The sequence below is a fragment of the Rhinichthys klamathensis genome, unplaced genomic scaffold (assembly GCF_029890125.1).
Source record: "Rhinichthys klamathensis goyatoka isolate OS25496 unplaced genomic scaffold, OSU_Roscu_1.1 h1tg000159l_1, whole genome shotgun sequence".
Taxonomy (NCBI): Eukaryota; Metazoa; Chordata; class Actinopteri; order Cypriniformes; family Leuciscidae; genus Rhinichthys; species Rhinichthys klamathensis.
In genome coordinates this window covers 1,005,496-1,028,009 of record NW_026606693.1, presented here as the reverse complement: position 1 = coordinate 1,028,009, position 22,514 = coordinate 1,005,496, and the positions used below count along the sequence as shown (strand labels likewise).

At 40.9% G+C, this 22,514-nt stretch overlaps 1 protein-coding gene across 2 annotated transcripts in view; it reads left to right on the top strand.

Moving 5' to 3' along the window:
* The window catches only part of LOC130091087 (NACHT, LRR and PYD domains-containing protein 12-like), a 287,371-nt gene extending 266,189 nt beyond the window's left edge, over window positions 1-21,182 (top strand). For both annotated transcript variants that reach the window (XM_056258781.1, XM_056258782.1), the window contains 6 exons: window positions 7,150-7,320; window positions 9,130-9,300; window positions 11,083-11,253; window positions 13,907-14,077; window positions 14,686-14,864; window positions 20,928-21,182. In XM_056258781.1, the coding sequence (XP_056114756.1) occupies window positions 7,150-7,320; window positions 9,130-9,300; window positions 11,083-11,253; window positions 13,907-14,077; window positions 14,686-14,864; window positions 20,928-20,929 (865 nt within the window). In that variant the 3' untranslated portion in view covers window positions 20,930-21,182. The remainder of the gene's footprint in view (window positions 1-7,149; window positions 7,321-9,129; window positions 9,301-11,082; window positions 11,254-13,906; window positions 14,078-14,685; window positions 14,865-20,927) is intronic.
* The last annotated feature ends 1,332 nt before the right edge of the window (window positions 21,183-22,514 follow it).

Here is a 22,514-nt window from a genome sequence, read left to right as displayed (position 1 = left end):
TATAATGGGGATAATGATAAAGTTTGGGGCAGATTGGACATTGCCTTCTTAAGTTTCAACAACTTCCTGCTTCATTGCATTAGCATGCTTTAGCACTTAGCTAAGAATTGCTAGCATGTTTTAACATGTTTATAATTCAATGGCATATTTACTATGTTGCTAGTACTGCATCACACTGTTAAACATGTCACTTCCTGTTGCCAGTAGGTGGCGCTATTACTTTAACTGAAAAATGTCATGTAGGTGTGTTCAGGGCAGAACTCTTATCAAACGTGTGAAGTTTGGGGCAAATTGGATATTGCCTTCTTAAGTAACAACAACTTCCTGTTTCATTGCATTAGCATGCTTTAGCACTTAGCTATGAATTGCTAGCATGTTTTAACATGTTTATAATTCAATGGCATATTTAATATGTTGCTAGTACTGCATCACAGTGTTAAACATGTCACTTCCTGTTGCCAGTAGGTGGCGCTATTACTATAACTGAATATTCTCATGTAGATGTGTTCAGGCCATGACTCTTATCAAGCGTGTGAAGTTTGGGGAATATTTGATATTCCATGCCTGAGTTACAGCAAATTCCTATTTAATTGCAGTAATAGCATGCTTTAGCACTTAGCTAAGTGTTTGCTAGCATGTTTTAGCATGTTTCTAGTATGTTGCTATCATGTTTAGTACTTGCTGGCACTTTTTTACATAATATTAGGAGTCCACAACAGTGTTAAACATGTCACTTCCTGTTGCCAGTAGGTGGCGGTATGACTGTAACTGAATATGAGCATGAACATGTGTTCAGGACAGAACTCGTATCAAACGTGTGAAGTTTGGGGCAGATTGGACATTGTTTGCCTGAGTTACAGCAACTTCCTGTTTCATGGCGAAACATCGAAATTTGTCAGGCCGCCAAGGACACGCCCTTCGACGAAAACTCAAGATCTTAGCAATTTAACGTCGCAAATGCCTTAAAGATGAACTGAACTGAAATTCGAAAAACGGTGATATAACAGATCTATTGTATTTATTATCATTGGTACAATTATTAAAATGGTAGAATTTGTTAAAAGGGATAAAACTGTACATTGAAAATGTTGTTTTTGTTACACGGGCGCCGCCATGTTGGATTTCAACATTCGGCTATGTCACTGGCATGGTAGGCTACTCCGTTGCCAACCAACACCAGCAGAGTAGCCATTGCATATAAATAGTCTGAGGCTAGCTGACATGGCTGGGGAAACAAAAACCAACAGGTCTAGGGGGGGTTCATACGGTATTGCCCTTGGCTGTAGTAATGAATTGTATAGGGCTAAGGCAGCTGGGGTTACGATACATTTTCACAGGCTAACATTACCTTTGACAAGGAAACCAGCCGTCATGGTAGAGCCCGAAGCCATTTGTTTTGAGAATAATGGCTGGCTGATGAAGTTATTGGCTGGCTAGCCGGCTCAGCCAAAACCTAAATGGCTGCTGCAGCCGCCAAACTTTTCATAGCGGCAAATGGCTGAAGCAGGTCATTTTGAGAAAACGGGCTTTAAAGATTTATCATCAGCCAATGAGATCGCGCATTCAGTCTTTTTACTTTCACGATTGGTTGCTGATAAAAAGGAAATGACCATATTTGGATCCAACAGGATTGTACAGAAGAGAGAGAGAGCTTCCTAACGGTGCATGTGATGAGAGGGTGACGGCAGAGATCACGGAGAAGTATGTTGATTAAGAACGCAAACTTTTGTTGAATTTATGAGAAATCTACAGACGCAAACAGACGAAGTGTAGTAAAATAAAGACCTAAATGTGTATTTCGGACTTTTTTCACCACAAGTCTGAAAGAAGACATGTTATTAAAGACAAATATCCAAAAATCTCAATATTGACCAGTAAAAAAACCCCGATGTTTTGCCTGCCGTGTCTCGCCTTAATATAAACAGTACACACTGTTATCAGTATTATTTTGGACAAAGTTTTGCACATTTCACTTCAATACACTGAAGCATGCGTCGTGAATTAACGTTGCAATATGGAAACGGTGGTGGTTTGTTACTGCAGTAATATATCACGTTCAGTGCTATATAAGTCTGTGTATAGTAGCGACGAGCACACTGTGCTGTTATGAATCCAGTGGGAAAATAGATCTCGTGTAGCCCTATTGTTTATTTCGTGTGTGTATGTCTCTATATGATAGAATTATTATTTGATGCAAATAATTCTTAGCCTGGTAATACCAGACTCTGCTACTTCACTTTGCTTCGTACACAGAGTCTGGGATAGCATAATAGAGAAGTGTTTTCTCTCTCGCTAGGGGGCGCGTACTGAAGTTTAAAATCATTGGTTACCCGTAAGCCAATCAGATAAGTTTGTTTATTACGTATGTTATGCGCCGACACAGCCGCATCGAACCCAAATCTATGATCGAACTTCCACTGTAAACACTTGATGATGCGAGCGAAATACCCGAGTGAACATGGCTGTAAACGACTTTTTTGATCTGTGAGTGATGTAATAGAATGACTGCTGCGCTTGACAGGGCACAAACGAGCAGAGAGAGAGAGAGAGAGAGAGCCCCGGCCGCGCGCGCGCACTCCCACGTCTACAAACAACACGAGCGCTGTCTTGCTCTCTCTCCCTCGCGCATATTCATAAAAATCAATCGACAAGATAGTAAGAGGTCGGAAGACCGCGGTTTCACGTGGAGCATTTGGAGATTTTTAGAGATTATAGACTCTAGGAACAACATCTCAATGAACAACATCTCAACTATAAAGGCCTGTCTCATATAAGTTAGACGCCTATCTCAAGTAAAAGCCGGTGCAGTTCGACGATTTGGGCAAATAAAAGCCCGGGCTATTATTTGAAGTTTTACGGTATTTAAGACCTGGAAAAGAAAAGAGACACTGACCTGTCAAAAGGCTCCCCAGTTTCTCGCTGACGATCGGTAATAGTTGATAAATTAAACTTTTCCCAAAGGGAGTAGGGCCACAACATCACCTCCATTCAAAATGTTTAATACACACTCTTCGTGTTCGGGCTTCAGTTTGCTAATGCCGGGAATATTCTCCACAACAGAGCGAATTGCATCCGCGTCTCCATATCAGCGGTCGTTTTCGATTTCCCTGACCTTATGGCCCTGTCCCAAATGGCACACTTCATGTGCGCGTGTCCGTTAAGTCCGTGAGACCGTAGTGTGTCCCATTTGTCATTTTTAGATCTCAGAAGGGTGCTCGCGAGCGCCCCTTCTGCGGTCGATTTGCGCCCTTGATGCGCACTTTTGCCGAGCCCACGCTGATGAGGACTCCACAGCAGACTTCTTCCCGACATTCAAAGCGACGTTACGTCGCGAAAGTGCGGACTCAGAGGAAGACCGCGAGTGCTTAGGGTTCCATTTGGGACAGGGCAAATCTTAAACACGGCGCTTACCGACTACGTCACGGCTTTCAGCCCGCCCTCTGTTCGTTGATTGGCCAGGCTGTTTTCAGGCCGGTGGAAAACAGAAAGATAGGCTGCTATCTCAGACTGACTACAGGAGCGAAATGAAATTAGCGGAAGTAGGAAGTCTGACGTAATCAGGCTAAATAATTCTAGCCGGCTCAGCCAAACTTTATCAGATGGCGGCTCAATTTGGCTTATGAAATTATTGGCTGGCGGCGGCTGAAATTCTAAATGGCGCAAATGGCGGCGCCTGGCGGCGGCTTCGGGTTCTACGTCATGGCTAGCAGTTAGCTGCCTTAAAACTGTCTAGCCCTCCGACAGCCCCTGGATTTCGAGTGTGTTGTGAGCATTTTTTAGTGACAGACTATTTAGTAGGCCTGTCGCGATAGTCAATAAATAAATTAATCGCACGACAAAAAAAATTAGCTCGATAATTTTTCCGGCCGCGATAATTTCCATTTGTATGCTTGTTTGTTTTCCTCGTCTCTTTCTCTTTCTCTCTCTCTCTCTCTCTCTCTCTCTCTCTCTCTCTCTCTCTCTCTCTCTCTCTCTCTCTCTCTCTCTCTCCTCTCTCTCTCTCTCTCTCTCTCTCTCTCTCTCTCTCTCTCTCTCTCTCTCTCTCTCTCTCTCTCTCTCTCTCTCTCTCTCTCTCTCTCTCTCTCTCTCTCTCTCTCTCTCTCTCTCTCTCTCTCTCTCTAGCAAAGAGACTGGATGACAACTCTCGGTTCCTTAGCGTAGGAAGAGTGAACTAGAGCTTATTCTGCCCGGGCGATATTTCCCGACACTATCCTTGAGACGTGCACTCCCAACGCAATAGAGTGCTGCGCGGCACTAGATCTGATGGCCGAGACTCTTCGAGTGCCAGCGCGGGCGGTAATGCACTCACTCTGTGTGTGCGGGTTATAAATAAAACGATTCGCGAGACTCCCGCGAACTAGAAATATCTATGAATAAAACATAAAAACTAATAGATTTTTATTCATCTGTTGCAGAAAAGCAACAAGAACAACTAAAACAGAATAGAAACGATTTACAGGCCAGAGTTTCATAACATTCTATTCATAACAACGCTATAACATCGCGTTGAGTGATGTAGCCAATCACAGTTATATGTGTTGCTTCTGATTGGCCATTGCGTTCAAGAAATCATTTAAAATAGACTCCCTTTTTGGTATTTATTCAAGTGCATTTTTTTGTTACAGAGACTGTTCTCTGCAACAGATTGACTCCGGTGCAGTGTCCATGCTCCGGCAGCTCACACACCCACACCAGTCACTTCGCCCCAAACGATCGTGTGCTGTAGGCTATGTGGAGCCTGAAACTGATCCTCCATGTGGTGGTGGTAGTCAGAAACTACTGGACTGTCCCTCACAGGTTCAAATAAGTAACCCATGCCGTTAAAAGTGCTCATTTTCGTCTGTGTATTAGGACCTGCAGCTGTTGCCTATGCACCTTTGCGTGTCCTACCATGCCAGTGACGTCATCGAAACTGCCAGCGTAATAAGCGCAATTTTTGTGTTGCTTAAAAAAAGCTATATTGATATTTTTAATTAAAATTTTTAGTGTAATTTACTTTTAATTGTCATAAACAACACGTTATCAACGTCGATTTTTTTCAGTTCAGTTTATCTTTAAGATTACACTCACCAAATTTGAAGATGATCAGATTAAAACTGTAGGAGGAGTTCGTTAAAGTACGAGGCCTGAAAATGACAAAAACTGCACAAAAATCTGAGAGGAAGTTCAAAATGGCTGACTTCCTGTTGTGTTTAGGGCTATCCTCCAAGATACTTTTTTGTAGGTATTGGGCCATTACATGTATGTACCGAATTTCGTACACGTACGAACCTACGTTCAGAAACGTAGCAGGAGGCGCACTCCGTTGAAACTTTATAGGTGGTGCTATCGAGCCATTTTGCCCCGCCCAATTCTAAAACGCATATTAGATGTACACTGATACCCCCCTCCTTGAACTGCCACCTTAACGTGGTGGAGGGGTTTGAGTACCCGAATGACCCTAGGAGCTATGTTGTCTGGGGCTATATGCCCCTGGTAGGGTCTCCTAAGGCAAACAGGTCCTAGGCGACGGGTCTGACTAAGAGCGGTTCAAAATCCCCTTATGATGGACAAACATCCAAGGACCGTGACGTCGCCCGGTATGGCGCAGCCGGGGCCCCACCCTGGAGCCAGGCCCGGGGTTGGGGCTCGTATGCGAGCGCCTGGTGGCCGGGCCTCTCCCCACGGGGTCCGGCCGGGCTCAGCCCGAAGGAGTTACGTGGGTCCGCCTTCCCGTGGCCTCACCACCTGCAGGAAGAGCCGTAAGGGGCCGGTGCAGAGAGGATTGGGTGGCAGTCGAAGGCGGGGACCTCGGCGACCCGATCCCTGGACACGGAAACTAGCCTTAGGGACGTGGAACATCACCTCGCTGGCGGGGAAGGAGCCTGAGATGGTGCGTGAGGTTGAGAGGTTCCGACTAGAGATAGTCGGGATCACCTCTACGCATGGCTTGGGCTCTGGAACCACACTCCTTGAGAGAGGATGGACTCTTCACCACTCTGGAGTTGCCCATGGTGAGAGGCGACGGGCTGGTGTGGGTTTGCTTATAGCCCCCCAGCTCAGCAGCATGTGTTGGAGTTTACCCCGGTGAATGAGAGGGTCGTTTCCCTGCGCCTACGGGTCGGGGATAGGTCTCTCACTGTCGTGTGTGCCTACGGGCCAAACGGCAGTGCAGAGTACCCGGCCTTCTTGGGGTCTCTGGGAGGAGTGCTGGAAAGTGCTCCGACCGGGGACTCAGTCGTTCTACTGGGGGACTTCAACGCTCACGTGGGCAGCGACAGTGACACCTGGAGGGGCGTGATTGGGAGGAACGGCCCCCCCGACCTGAACCCGAGCGGTGTTCAGTTATTGGACTTCTGTGCTAGTTACAGTTTGTCCATAATGAACACCATGTTCAAGCATAAGGGTGTCCACCAGTGCACGTGGCACCGGGACACCCTAGGTCGCAGGTCGATGATCGACTTTGTGGTCGTTTCCTCTGACCTGCGGCCGTATGTCTTGGACACTCGGGTGAAGAGAGGGGCGGAGCTGTCAACTGATCACCACCTGGTGGTGAGTTGGATCCGATGGCGGGGGAGGAGGCTGGACAGACTCGGCAGACCCAAGCGTACTGTAAGGGTTTGCTGGGAACGTTTGGCCGAGTCTCCTGTCAGAGAGATCTTCAAGTCCCACCTCCGGCGGAGCCACGACCGGATCCCGAGGGAGGCTGGAGATATTGAGTCTGAGTGGACCTTGTTCTCCACCAATGCTAACAATGCTTTTGGGAAACACAACACTGATCCGCACTTCTCTTGCCAGATTGAAGCCATGATAGCAGTTTCATCGAACTTTTCATCATTTCATCCACCAGTAAAATATTTTATTCCTCCGCGTACCACTAGAGAGAGCCTGCCACAGTTTGAGAATCAGTGGAATAGAGTCATTTATTAAAGCAGATTTTGCACAAGACTGACTTTTAATATAGCGCAAATAAGAGATTATTTTCCTGATTGAATGATACTTAAGATGTTTTATGTTCATGTTTTGTGACATTTTATATCTCAATCTAATGATCCATCAAACATATTAATTTGTGCTTTTAGTTTGAACTTTCTCTTTAATAATGGATTCACTGCTAAACTGATCTGATCTGAACTGAGAGAGTGAAGAGTGTGTCGTTGTTCTCTACAGGTTGAGGGATTGTGGCGTCACAGATGAAGGTTTTGCTGCTCTGACTTCAGCTCTGAGATCAAACCCTGAACACCTGAGAGAACTGAATCTGTCTGGGAATAAAATAGGAAAATCAGTGAATCTGCTGTCTGATGTACTACAGAATCCTCACTGTAAACTGGAGAAACTGTGGTAAGATCATATTAGACTCTCAAACATGAATCACAATGTAAAGTATATTTGAAGTGTTCAGCCTCTTTCTGCTGCTGTGAGTTCAGCTGATTGAGCTGTAAATGATTGAACACATGAGCTGATCCTCAGTAACATGAAACTGCAGGAACATGCAACACCGAAATACACACTTTCACACACAATCAAATGTAAAATGAAAACACACACACATTGATACTCCATAGTACAGATCTAAGTAACATATTAAAACACACACACATGCACTAATTGATACTCCATAGGCTAGTTTTACTATGTTACTTAGATCTGTACTATGTAGTGAATAGAGCAGTCATTCTCAATTTTTACACCAAGTACCACCTCAGAAAACATTTGGCTCTCCAAGTATCACCATAATGACCAATATTAAAATACAGTAGTGTAGTTGGCCTAACTATTCAGCTACAGCTATGACCAGCTCAAAACAAGGTAGGTTTATTCCTAATAAGAATTTTTTCAATGTCAGCCACTTTAAACATTGTAAGTACACAGTTTAAACATTATCACTGCATTGTGCTGCTTACATGCAGGTAAATAAAAACTTAAATAATGATTCAATTAAAATGTACTGTACCTAAAATTGCTTTCATGCATTCATTGCTAAGAACTTTGCCACATAACACACACTGCGGCCTGGCCTGGGCTCTTCCTCTCTCCCAGTCCAAATAAATCCAAATTTGATGTAGTTCGAGTCATAATTAGTAATAACTTAATGAATCTGTTTGAGATTGAACTAATGCTAAATGTTTTGCTATAAATTACGGACATGGCATCTGAGGACTATTTCTCTCTTTCTTTTCAGTCATTTTGCTTTATTTCCAGATTCAATCATAGGTTCGTTCTTACGTAGGCTACTAGAGCACGTACTCACATGCGCACAGTTAAAAAAACAATGCTTTAAATCTCTCGACAAACTAAAAGACGTAAATTATATTTGTATGACATATAAATAAAAGATACAGATTGTACTGTATAGCTTGCTTATTTAGCTCAAGATAAGGATTTATTGAGTCCACATGCCATGAAAACTAGAAACTATTCTTCTAACCACAGGTCGAGAGCTGTCGTTCCAACCACACAACTTTGCGATTGTTCGTTAAAACAATGGTTTCGGGAAACACTGACTTGTTGAACTACGTTGATAACAACAGAACTTGCAACCACTTTACATTACATTTATGCATTTGGCAGACGCTTTTATCAAGGTACACATTTACATTCTTATCAGTTCTTGCTTTCCCTGGGAATCGAACCCATGACCTTGACGTTGTAAGCGGCAACGCTCTACTGTTTGAGCTGTTTGAGGAAACCATAGTTGGCTAACAATGCTTTTGGGAAACACAACACTGATCCGCACTTCTCTTGCCAGATTGAAGCCATGATAGCAGTTTTATCGAACTTTTCATCATTTCACCAGTAAAGTAATATTTAATTCAGTGATTCCTCTATTCCACTGATTCTCAAACTGTGGTATGCAGAGTCATTTATTAAAGCAGATTTTGCACAAGACTGACTTTTAATATAGTGCAAATAAGAGATTATTTTCCTGATTGAATGATACTTAAGATGTTTTATGTTCATGTTTTGTGACATTTTATATCTCAATCTAATGATTCATTAGATTGAGATATAAAATGTCACAAAACATGAACATAAATGATCCATCAAACATAATTTGTGCTTTAAGTTTGAACTTTTTTTAATGGATTCACTGCTAAACTGATCTGATCTGAACTGATAGAGTGAAGACTGTGTCGTTGTTCTCTACAGGTTGAAGGATTGTGGCGTCACAGATGAAGGTTTTGCTGCTCTGACTTCAGCTCTGAGATCAAACCCTGAACACCTGAGAGTACTGGATCTGTCTGGGAATAAAATAGGAGAATCAGTGAATCTGCTGTCTGATGTACTACAGAATCCTCACTGTAAACTGGAGAAACTGGGGTAAGATCATATTAGACTCTCACACATGAATCACAATATAAAGTATATGTGAAGTGTTCAGCCTCTTTCTGCTGCTGTGAGTTCAGCTGATTGAGCTGTAAATGATTGAACACATGAGCTGATCCTCAGTAACATGAAACTGCAGGACTGAGAGTCACACTGAAATACACACTTTCACACACAATCAAATGTAAAATGAAAACACACACACATATGCATTAATTGATACTCCATAGTACAGATCTAAGTAACATATTAAAACACACACGCACACACACATGCACTAATTGATACTCCATAGGCTAGTTTTACTATGTTACTTAGATCTGTACTATGTAGTGAATAGAGCAGTCATTCTCAATTTTTACACCAAGTACCACCTCAGAAAACATTTGGCTCTCCAAGTATCACCATAATGACCAATATTAAAATACAGTAGCGTAGTTGGCCTAACTATTCAGCTACAGCTATGACCAGCTCAAAACAAGGCAGGTTTATTCTTAATAAGAATTTTTTTAATGTCAGCCACTTTAAACATTGTAAATACACAGTTTAAACATTATCACTGCATTGTGCTGCTTACATGCAGGTAAATAAAAACTTAAATAATGATTCAATTAAAATGTACTGTACCTAAAATTGCTTTCATGCATTCATTGCTAAGAACTTTGCCACATAACACACACTGCGGCCTGGGCTCTTCCTCTCTCCCAGTCCAAATAAATCCAAATTTGATGTAGTTCGAGTCATAATTAGTAATAACTTAATGAATCTGTTTGAGATTGAACTAATGCTAAATGTTTTGCTATAAATTACGGACATGGCATCTGAGGACTATTTCTCTCTTTCTTTTCAGTCATTTTGCTTTATTTCCAGATTCAATCATAGGTTCGTTCTTACGTAGGCTACTAGAGCACGTACTCACATGCGCACACTTAAAATAACAATGCTTTAAATCTCTCGACAAACTAAAAGACGTAAATTATATTTGTATGACATCCAAATAAAAGATACAGATTGTACTGTATAGCTTGCTTATTTAGCTCAATATAAGGATTTATTGAGTCCACATGCCATGAAAACTAGAAACTATTCTTCTAACCACAGGTTGAGAGCTGTCGTTCCAATCACACAACTTTGCGATTGTTCGTTAAAACAATGGTTTCGGGAAACACTGACTTGTTGAACTACGTTGATAACAACAGAACTTGCAACCATTTTACATTACATTTACCCATTTGGCAGACGCTTTTATCAAGGTACACATTTACATTCTTATCAGTTCTTGCTTTCCCTGGGAATCGAACCCATGACCTTGACGTTGTAAGCGGCAACGCTCTACTGTTTGAGCTGTTTGAGGAAACCATAGTTGGCTAACAATGCTTTTGGGAAACACAACACTGATCCGCACTTCTCTTGCCAGATTGAAGCCATGATAGCAGTTTTATCAAACTTTTCATCATTTCACCAGTAAAGTAATATTTAATTCAGTGATTCCTCTATTCCACTGATTCTCAAACTGTGGTATGCAGAGTCATTTATTAAAGCAGATTTTGCACAAGACTGACTTTTAATATAGTGCAAATAAGAGATTATTTTTCCTGATTGAATGATACTTAAGATGTTTTATGTTCATGTTTTGTGACATTTTATATCTCAATCTAATGATCCATCAAACATATTAATTTGTGCTTTTAGTTTGAACTTTCTTTTAATGGATTCACTGCTAAACTGATCTGATCTGAACTGATAGAGTGAAGACTGTGTCGTTGTTCTCTACAGGTTGAGGGATTGTGGCGTCACAGATGAAGGTTTTGCTGCTCTGACTTCAGCTCTGAGATCAAACCCTGAACACATGAGAGTACTGAATCTGTCTGAGAATAAAATAGGAAAATCAGTGAATCTGCTGTCTGATGTACTACAGAATCCTCACTGTAAACTGAAGAAACTGGGGTGAGATCATATTAGACTCTCACACATGAATCACAATGTAAAGTATATTTGAAGTGGTCAGCCTCTTTCTGCTGCTGTGAGTTCAGCTGATTGAGCTGTAAATGATTGAACACATGAGCTGATCCTCAGTAACATGAAACTGCAGGACTGAGAGTCACACTGAAATACACACTTTCACACACAATCAAATGTAAAACGAACACACACACACACACACACACACACACACACACACACACACACACACACACACACACACACACACACACACACACACACACACACACACACACACACACACAGCTGTGTTTTTGTGATATATGAGGACATTCCATAGGCGTAATGACTTTTATACTGGACAAACTGTATATTCTATCCCCCTACACTGCCCCTATCCCTAAACCTACCCATCACAGGAGACATGCTGCATTTTTACATTTAAAAAAAAAACATTGTTTTTTATGTTTTTTAAGCTATTTGAAATATGAGGACTCATGCAATGTCCTCATATATCACGTGTAAGTTGTAATACCAGTGTAATATGCATGTCATTATACACATTTGAGTCCTCATATATCACAAAAACAAAAGCACACACACACACACACACACACACACACACACACACACACACACACACACACACACACACTAATTGATACTCCATATACATATTACATAGTACAGATCTCAGTAAATCTAATCTATGTAGTGAATAGAGTCATTTATTAAAGCAGATTTTGCACAAGACTGACTTTTAATATATAGTGCAAATAATAGATTATTGTTCCTGATTGAATGATACTGTAACAACCCGCACGGTGTTCGCGAGAGGCAGAGACCAGCACACTAGGATGGCAGTTAACACAACTCTTTATTAATGGTTAAAACAATGTCAGCTCATAAAACACATTACCCCCCTTGCTCAGTATATTGATCCACAACCAGACGAGCTCACGTCCTGGCGAGAAGGATACACAGGAAATCTCTGTTCAGTCCATTGGTCAGCAGGCACACTCAAGAGGATCCAAGAGGTTCAGCAAAGAGGATACCCAGGACAGGAGCCTTTCGGTTGCGTCACTCGGCTGACAGTATCAGTTTCTCCAAACTCTCTATTGCTTGCAACTATCACACCGATTAGGAGCTCTCCTAGCCCGAAGTCGCGTCCCTGACTATCTGGCACATTTACCCCCCACTGACTGTCTATCTTCACCGCCGGAGACACTAATCATCCCGAGCGGCCGTCTGGCGTTTCCCCACAAGTGAGAGCTCCCCCGAATCTCTCTCGAGCAGTACTCACAACATCCTTAAATAATCATCAACTCCTCCCACATCAGCTGTTCCTTTTAAGTCAATTACGCAACACTCATTCGTTTAGATTAAGAGGGGCGTGTACATTAATCCCACCTAAATTCCAATCATTTCCTTATTCATCACACTACTTTAGATGTTGTATGATCATGTTTTGTGACATGTTATATCTCAATCTAATGATCCATCAAACATATTAATTTGTGCTTTAAAGGGGTCATATAATGCCATTTTTGTACAAGCTAATATGATTCTTTAGAGTCTAAATTAAAAGTTTGTAATATACTTTAATTAAAAATTCTCATTAGTATTGTAAGAAAACACTTATTTTACCTGGTCAAAAACAGCTCTGTTTTCAGCACGCCGTTTCAGTGCATATGACTTTAAATGATAATGAGCTTTGCTCACCCCGCCTCTCTGTTCTGTGCTACACCATTTGTAACACAATAACACAATAACCATAACGCGTTGTTCAGTTTAAACGTGGAATTATGAATTATATTGAGAACGTCATACATAGAAAACATGCCGTAATGTACCCTGACTGAGTGTAAACCTTAGACGCATTCATTGTGAAGCGTGCAGCTAGCAATTTGCAAAGATTAATATATTAATATAAAGTTTAATAAAACGTTTCACTCACTTCCGTTCTTCTGGAGATTCAGCAGGAACACGAATATCTGGTACCGATCCTTTTTAGCAAAGCTTCTTAGCAAATTCAGCTTTATACTGATCCTCGTTTATAAAGCAGTCTGGTGTGTGAAATGATTCGCGCAAACATGAGAGCATTGAAGTTGCTCGTGGGGAATATTCCCTTCGAAAACAAACTCAGCCACTGTGTCTTCAGCGGTTCGGATTTAGGAACATTAAAATGACTGCTGTGTTCGTTATTACACCCAAGAACAGAACACCACAATCGCTTAGACGCCATTCTGCTCATAGACAGTGCTCCAGCATATCAACAATGACCGTGCCGGTCCGCGCAGACTATGATTGACAGCTCGCTCCCTCACGAGCGAGGGCGGGTCTGTGTTAAAACGCTCCCGTCAATCAACAATCGTGGGAGGGGCGTCCGTTTTATTGACGTCACAAAAACGAACGGCTCAATTTGAGGCAGGGGAAAACATATAAGGAGATTAAAACAAAAACACTGGATGGATTTTTATCATTACATGATGGTTGTGTACAGACACTGCCAACACACATTTCAGTACAATCAACTTGTAAAAGTGCATGTACCATTATATGACCCCTTTAAGTTTGAACTTTTTTTAATGGATTCACTGCTAAACTGATCTGATCTGAACTGAGAGAGTGAAGAGTGTGTCGTTGTTCTCTACAGGTTGAGGGATTGTGGCGTCACAGATGAAGGTTTTGCTGCTCTGACTTCAGCTCTGAGATCAAACCCTGAACACCTGAGAGAACTGAATCTGTCTGAGAATAAAATAGGAGAATCAGTGAATTGGCTGTCTGATGTACTACAGAATCCTCACTGTAAACTGGAGAAACTGGGGTAAGAATATATTAGACTCTCACACATGAATCACAATGTAAAGTATATTTGAAGTGTTCAGCCTCTTTCTGCTGCTGTGAGTTCAGCTGATTGAGCTGTAAATGATTGAACACATGAGCTGATCCTCAATAACATGAAACTGCAGAACTGAGAGTCACACTGAAATACACACTTTCACACACAATCAACATTTCAGTCTCTTGACTTTAAACAGACTCGAGTTCAACACAGTCAGAACTCAGAAATGAAGAACATGCTGGATTTATTCTTACTGTTAATTATTATGTTCATCTTTCTGCATTGACTCTTTCTAAAATGTTTTTAAACTTGTGTTTGTACACACACACACACACACACACACACAAATTGATACTCCACACAGATCTTAGTAACAGTAAAACTAACCTATGTTGTGAATAGTGTCATTTATTAAACCGATTTTGCACAAGACAGACAAAATATGATCATGTTTTGTGACATTTTAGGTCTTAATCCAATGATCAAACATTAATTTCTGCTTTTAAGTTTGAACTTTCTCTTTAATAATGGATTGATTGCTGATTTGATCTGAACTGAGAGAGTGAAGAGTGTGTCGTTGTTCTCTACAGGTTGAGTCATTGTGGCGTCACAGATGAAGGTTGTGTTGCTCTGGCTTCAGCTCTGAGATCAAACCCTGAACACCTGAGAGTACTGGATCTGTCATTTAATAAACTAGGACATTCAGGAGTGAAGTTGCTCTCTGTTCTGAAGGATGATCCACATTATAAACTGAAGGAACTAGTTTACTGTGAGTATATTTTTATTTCAAGCCTTTAAATTGACCCAATTTCAGTAATAGGCCTCATATGTGTGAAACTGGAGAATAAAAGATAATAATTCAGCTCCACTTTAGTCTCTGTAAAGCAGTGATCATCAACTGGCGGCCCGCCAAGCCGTTCGATCCGGCCCGCGACTGGATTCCAAAATGCAGCGGCACAGACGCGCGAGCTGGTCGAGCTCGAGCACATCCCTTCAAACAGACATCAGTGGAAAGTTTGTAGTTCAGTCGGATGTCAATGGCAAAGAAGATTAAAACGAGTCATCTAGCTTATTATTTACGTTAACTGACGAGAGAGAGAGAGCGCGCGCGCGCACTTCTGTTGAATGCTCCTGATCGTTCACTCAGCACGTGTTATTTGAATGAAAACTAAATCGTATATGTAAGTAAAGTAAAACATGACCTGTTACCTGATTTATGTATAACAAATGGTTCCCTACATTATTACTGGACGTGTGCAGGTCAAGAAGTTCCATGAACGCAAACATCCAAAGCGCGCTCCGCAAACCATCGCCTCAGCGCTCGAATACTAAAAATTGTCTTTCACGTCACAAAATTATGTAAAAACGCCCGTCTTGGCGAGTATCCTAGTAAACAAAGTTGGTTATATCTCATGTGAACGTAGCCATGTTCAAATGTGCGTTCGGTCTTAAAGGGGCAGCACTTTAATATACCTGCTACTGTGTTTTAATGTTAATCAAACAAAGGACAAATAAATTACTCACTGCTCTTGACTAAATGGTCTACCCTTTTCAACTTTACAAAAATATCCATCTATATTTAATTTACAATAATGAATATGCAATTTTTTGACATTTGATTACTGTATTCAAATGTATGTACCAATCTACCCGAAAAACTCTAAAAACACTGTTTATTTCATTTGTAGCTTTTCTTTGTTCTATTGTATTTATTTGTCCTATTTGTAATTCGATTATTTTTTCTTATTTTGTTACTGACTGCTTACTTTTATTGGGCTGGTAGTTTTTGTTGTAGTATCAAAATTGGATTAAATAACTGGTATTTCACTGGTGTCTAAACATTTGTACCACTGACCCAATCTCAGCGCTGAGCCCTGCTGGAGCAGCTCTAAATATGTGCTGTGCTATTAAATGCAAGATAAAATATGACAGAGTAATAGAATGAACAGTGACAGAAACAGAAGCATGCTTTTTAGAAGGATTAATTAAGCAAGAAAATATCTAAAGGAAATATATATTTGATGAACAAATTAAGCCAACTAATATGATTTATATTCTTTTGGTTTATCTACTAATACATTTAAAAATTACAAATGCAGTGAAAATTCAGGGATCGGTTACGGTATCGATATCGGCGAGTACCACAAATGAAAGTATTGGTATCGGTCTCGTTCTCGTTCTGCAAAAAGTGGTATCGGTGCATCCCTAATTGAAAATATTTAACGGGTGAGGGTGAGGGGGGAGCAGCTCCCTATTTTGTTGTTTTGCGATGCTAGCAGCACTACACAGATCACGGCAAATCATGCCAACTTAAGGTTAGCTGTCGTCGCACCATCTCAGCAGCAAACCAGTGCAATATTTGAAGCACATTTAGAGATGTGATGAAATAAATTGCTGTTTTGGGATAGTAATTTCACTGCTTAAGTCTGCGTGTGTGAGAATGTGTGTTTGTGGGTAAGTGTGTGTGATGTGACACACTTTATTATAAATTTTTTTTTTAATGTTTATTGTTGTTAAATGTCATTTGTTTTTAAGAAGTGCCAAGGTTTTTCTTCACCTTATTAGGGCTAAGGGCTAACGTTATGGTTAGGATAACTCGAGGGCTAGGGTTAAGATAAGGACAACTGAAACTCAACTCGACACTAATATTGTCATTGTCAATTTTTTTTTTTTTTTGTAATGATCACAATTAAACATTAGTGTACCTAATATGTATGATGTGTGTGACAGTGTCACACTTATACCTTATAGTAAGTAGTAAGTGGTGCTTTGCATACCCCTCCCACACCCCCCAAAAAAGGGCTGCTGCTTGATGTCGTGTTGGTAGTAAAAAATATTCTGGAGGTAGTAAAAAAGGTAGTAAAAGGTAGTAAATTCATCTCTATGATTCCTGCATAAACCCTGTTGAAGTGGACTAGACCATTAGCATTTCTCAAAAAAAAAATGACCAAAGAGTTTCGATATTTTTCCTATTTAAAACTTGACTCTTCTGTAGTTACATCGTGCACTAAGACCGACGGAAAATGTAAAGTTGCGATTTTCTAGGCTGATATGGCTAGGAACTATACTCTCATTCCTGCGTAGTAATCAAGAAACTTTACTGCCGTACCATGAGTGTAGCAGGCGTAATGATATGACGCAGCGCCTGAAAATAGTCCCCAGCTCGGCAACTTACAACATGACCGGGACTAAGTGCCTGCGCCTGCTCCACTCATGGTACACACTGATGATTGTTGTTTGGATCTTTCTGAATGCCATAAGTTTAATCATGTAAAGTGCTGCGAGAAAAGCCTATACATCTAAACATCTTGTCACGCGCAGTATAGCCGGCTAGCCGAAACTCCTTCTTTATGTGTACGGGTGTGACGTAATGACGCAAAGACATGCTCGAATTTCCCGCGGAAACCCACCAGTACCACTGGAATTAAAATCATTATTACAAGCTAACCGTTTTGAATCTAGCTATGGCAAGCAGATAGTTTTGACCACTGGCAGAATACGTTTTTTTTTTATATAATTATTTTGGATTATTTTTAACTTAAAAAAGCTACGGACTGCAGCTTTAACATTTGTTTTTTATTTCAAAGTCTCAACAACATGCTTGGAACTAGCAAACTCCTCAGGACTAAAAAAGGAGGAAAAAATGATCTGGCACAATTTAAAATAGCATGGTAAATAAATAGCCTGGAACCAGAACAAAACAGGTCACAAACATTGTTCGCACAGCAAATAAAACGTTAAGTGGGCTATAGCGAAATCAAATCACAAGGCTGAAATGGACTATTACAACACTAATTAATCAATGGCTGAAGTTACATTTCCCCTCTGACACTAACTTTTTCACATCAGGCTTGGCCGCTGTCAGACTTATGTGCAAACAGTCCTCCAAAGACTGAGTTGACAGACGGTTCCTCTCGTGCGTTTTAATCGAGTTCATCTTGGAGAACGCAGCCTCACAGGTGTAGGTTGAACCGAACATGGTGAGCACATACATAGCCAGCGTCTTCAATGTGCCATAGACCTCGGGACAAGATATCCAAAACGCGCTCAGGCTTTCAGCACCACTGAGAGCAGCCTTCATGTCGCCTGCGGCCTGAATTTCAGCCAGCTCGCTCTGAATGGCTGCCTCGTCCAACTGCAGCATTTTCACCGCGTTTGTGGAGAATTCTCCGCTTGGGGTGATGGTGAATGGGTCACGCACAAATCCAATGACATCCCTGGAAATAAAAAAGTCATCAAATCTAGCAGAGAAGTTGTCTTTTAATTGTGTGATAAACATCTTCATCTTGTCTGTTACGTTGCCTTCTCCCACCGTCTTCAGTGTGTTGAAGTGCAGCAGCCTCCCTGACAACAAATCTGCGTGGAACAGATCAAGTTTGTTCCCAAAGGCTTCAAGTTTTTCCACCAAATCCACCACTGATTTTTCTTTTCCTTGCAGCTGTAGATTAAGTGTATTTAAATGGGAGAAAATGTCTGTTAAAAATGCAACGTTGCACATGTATCCCATGTCTTGCAAGATGCGGAGATGGTCAGCTACCGCTTTGGACTTACTTTGTTTTAAAAAATCCACTACTTGGGTACGGAGTTCAACGAAGCGCTCCAGTGCTTTGCCCTTACTCAGCCAGCGCACGTCAATGTGGAGTAACAGGTCATCATGAGAAGCCTGGGATTCCAGCACGAATTTGCGGAACAGGCGGTGCTGCATGCTTGAAATTCCTCTGATGTGGTTAATAATTTTCATTGTTTTTTCCATCACCTCTTTGAGCTCCCCACTTAGCTTTGCGCACAGCACACTTTGATGGATGATACAATGGAGTGCATTAGTTTTTAGTAGCGACAGTCTTTATTCTGCTCACCAGACCCTTATTTTTTCCAATCATGGCAGGTGCACCATCTGTCACTGTCAGGTTGATTTTATCCAGGGACAATCCATGGCTTTTAAAAAAATCCTCCAGTTTTCCAAAGATGATGTCAGCAGTGGTGTTGTCCTCGTGTGGAAGCAATGCCAGCAGCTCTTCTCGGAAATCTTTGCCATCATAGTATCTGACAAAAACGCACAACTGTGAGATATCCGTGTTGTCAGTGGACTCTTCAATAGCCAGCGAAATATATTTGGCTTCCTTGACCCCGTCAATGACAGCTCGCTGAACTTGCTCCGCCAAAACGTGTACACGACGTGCATTAGTTGAGGCAGATAGAGGTACTTGTTTGACAGATGCAATAACTCTGTCCATTGATTTGTCGGGGGCAAGTTCCTCCAGAACGGTGATCATGCACTCCTTTAAAACCTCACTTTCAGTGAAAGGCCGGTTATGTCTGCAAAGCACCCAAGCAGCCTGCAGGGATGCACACGTTACTCTCTCTTGATCAGTTAAAGTTCGAGTAATAATGCCACTTGCGTGGGAGAAGGCAGATTTCAGTGCGGCGATTTTTCTCTGACGCGCCTCTGACTGCTCAGGATATGAAATCTTAAAATTTGAATGTTTAGTGTGGTGGTGACGGCGCAGATTGTATTCTTTTGCAACAGCAACAGTTTCGTTGCAAATTAGGCATACTGGTGAGGCATTCCGGAAGGTTGGCATGATAAATCATTGAAGGACCTGTTTTCAATATCAACTTTGCATTTCATAGCCTTTGAGAGTGCCATTTTACCTCTGTTAAGAGACCCTTTCCTGTCACTTCCTCAGTGTTTGTTTTTCAAGTGCTCTATAAGTAAAATTGACTTAATTGAGTTGAGGCAAAATATCTATCACCCCTAGTGGTTGTCTGTGGTATAGGTGATAGGAACCTGACTCATAAAGGCCTTCAGTTTTGGAATGAAATGGAAAAAGTATTAACAATAAACATCAATCATAATGTTATACCAAACTTTGATTTTTTATTTAATTTTTATTTAAGGGTCCGGCCCCCGAGGAGACTGTCTGGTAAAATTCTGGCCCTCTGACAAATATAGTTGATGACCCCTGCTGTAAAGCTTTTTTAATAAGAGTTTAATTCTGTGATGTGAATATGATTATGAATAGACTAGGTCTAAATATTTTCATCTCTTACATGTTTACATGCTCAACTTTTGTTTCAATTGGATTTAATTAATTCAGATTGATAAATCCAAATGTAGTGTTTACATGAACGATAAATAGAATTATCGTGTTGATGTGTGCGTTTATATAGGTTATCACAAACTTCAAATCGGAATTGAGATTTTGACATGCACACACTGCACGAATATTCCCCGCTGTTTGCACATACTGTTCTCCTACATTGTTTGTTTGTTTCAAACAGCAGACTTAATAATTATATATTACGGGTCGGGTCCTCATTAGGAGACAATGAGCAAATGAACCGTTGTGCCGCTTATATTTATCAGGCAGTAAAAACACATATGCCTGCACCCAAAACAGCCTGTGGATGAGAGTATGACAGAAGGACCGGTGGGACGATGTCCTGCTCCACTTCACAGATTAAAGAATGGAAGGAGAATTTTTGAATGACACGAATATGTACGAATAGCCGTGAGATTGCGTTGGTCATTCATGACATATTCAACATTTTACAACAGCTCTTACGCGTCATACGTCATTACGCACACGCACAGCACTTTCCAGTTTTGGTTTTCAATCTGATCAAGTGTTCATATGTCCTCTCGATCGGATTGTGTGTGTGTGTGTGTGTGTGTGTGAGTGAGTGAGTGAGAGAGTTATAATTTACTGTCATTAATCTATTAGTTTTTCATTACTATCTCTGGCTGTATGAATATACATGATCTCCAGATGTGATGTGACAGCAGTAATGTCTCACACTCATATGTGTCTGACTGTGTGTTTTATTGTAGGACTCTCAGTATTTAGACGTCAGTCCAGTTTCCTCAGGATCAGCTGATGGTGAATAAGGAGCCGCTACAGAGACTGAAGACACAGAGACACACAGCGATCACACTGACGTGTGTGTGTGACTTCACACCAGTCTCTTGTTTTGTAGTAATGGCTCATGAAAATGAGTGCTGAAAACAGCAGCTTTGAATTGTTTAAAAAATCTGAGACTACAGAAAAGATCAATGTTGTAAATTTTTCTACCAGCAGAAGGATACAAAGATGAACATTTATTTCTGTAAAATATTTATTAATATTTATCTATTTTTGTATATGACTAGCTATAAAAGTTTCCACCTAAATCTTCATATTCTTTTACTGGTTTATTTTCCCTCCTGCCTCTGAACACCATTAACTACTAATTGCTATATGTTGACACTTATTCTTCTTGATGGCAAGTATTTCTAAAGTCAACAACAAAAATCAGTGATATGACAGACACTCTTGCTTAATTTCTTACTTTATATTAGGAAAAGACCTGCCTTCTGTCAAAGAAACAGGAATTATGAAATGCAATGAAATATTTTTAATTTCTGTAACGGTGGCTTTACCAAACCAGTATGGGTTTTCAATAAGGCTAGGTTTGGTTTAAAATCATTCGGGCGCCAGACAAGTTCAACTTGTCAAGAAAACAAAATATATATGCTGGATAGCTCCAACCACTGTTACATACAAAAAAATAATAATAAACTGATACCCACAATTCAATTTTCACAGAGTTTGTATTATTTTTTTGTTCACATGTCAAAACAAAAGAAACAATTTCAAGTTCACATTCAAATATTCCCACAAAGAGAAATCATGAGAGTTATTGGATCACAAGTGTCCATAAGTTCGCTATTTGTTTGAACTCAGTCTTTCATGTTCCACTTCATCAACAAAGAAAATGCAATAAACAAAACAAAGAAAATAAATAATAAACAAATACATATACGTATTTGGTGTATGCGCGTGCGTGTACGGAGCGTGTATGTGTGTGTGCGGGTGTATAATGACCACGTGAAGCAGTCTGTGCAATGGCCGAGAATCCCTTGGCCGGGAGAAGAGCTTTGAGTTTGTTTGGTGAGGTTAAAAAGTTCGGAGGAGAGTTCGAAGGCTTTGACGTGAGGTTTAAAAGTGATGGCAACAAGATCAGTACCTGAAGCAGGCAAATCAAACTGGATAGTGTTGCTCCAGTCCAGGCAACGCAACGAACCAGGAAGAGCGGTATTTCTCCGTCACTTTGGCCGTCACACCCAGCAGCGCATACACAGGATTTCCAGCGGGCAATTGCAGCAACTTTCTTCAGGTAACTTGGGTCCCACTTCAATCTCCTACACGTGTGTTTCCTCTTTTTCGTTCTCTCACTTCCGTTTCTTTCTTTTTCTTCCCTCACTTCCGTTTCTTTCTCTCTTTTATCTTCCGTTTGCCCATTGGTTTCCGCCCATAAGGAAATGTGGAAAAGCTGATATGGATCGTTTTTCTCCATATCGCCACATGTCCATTTCATTTGCATGGAAATCTCAGGACACTCAAGATCTGTATAGATAGACCATTTCAAGCACGTCTTT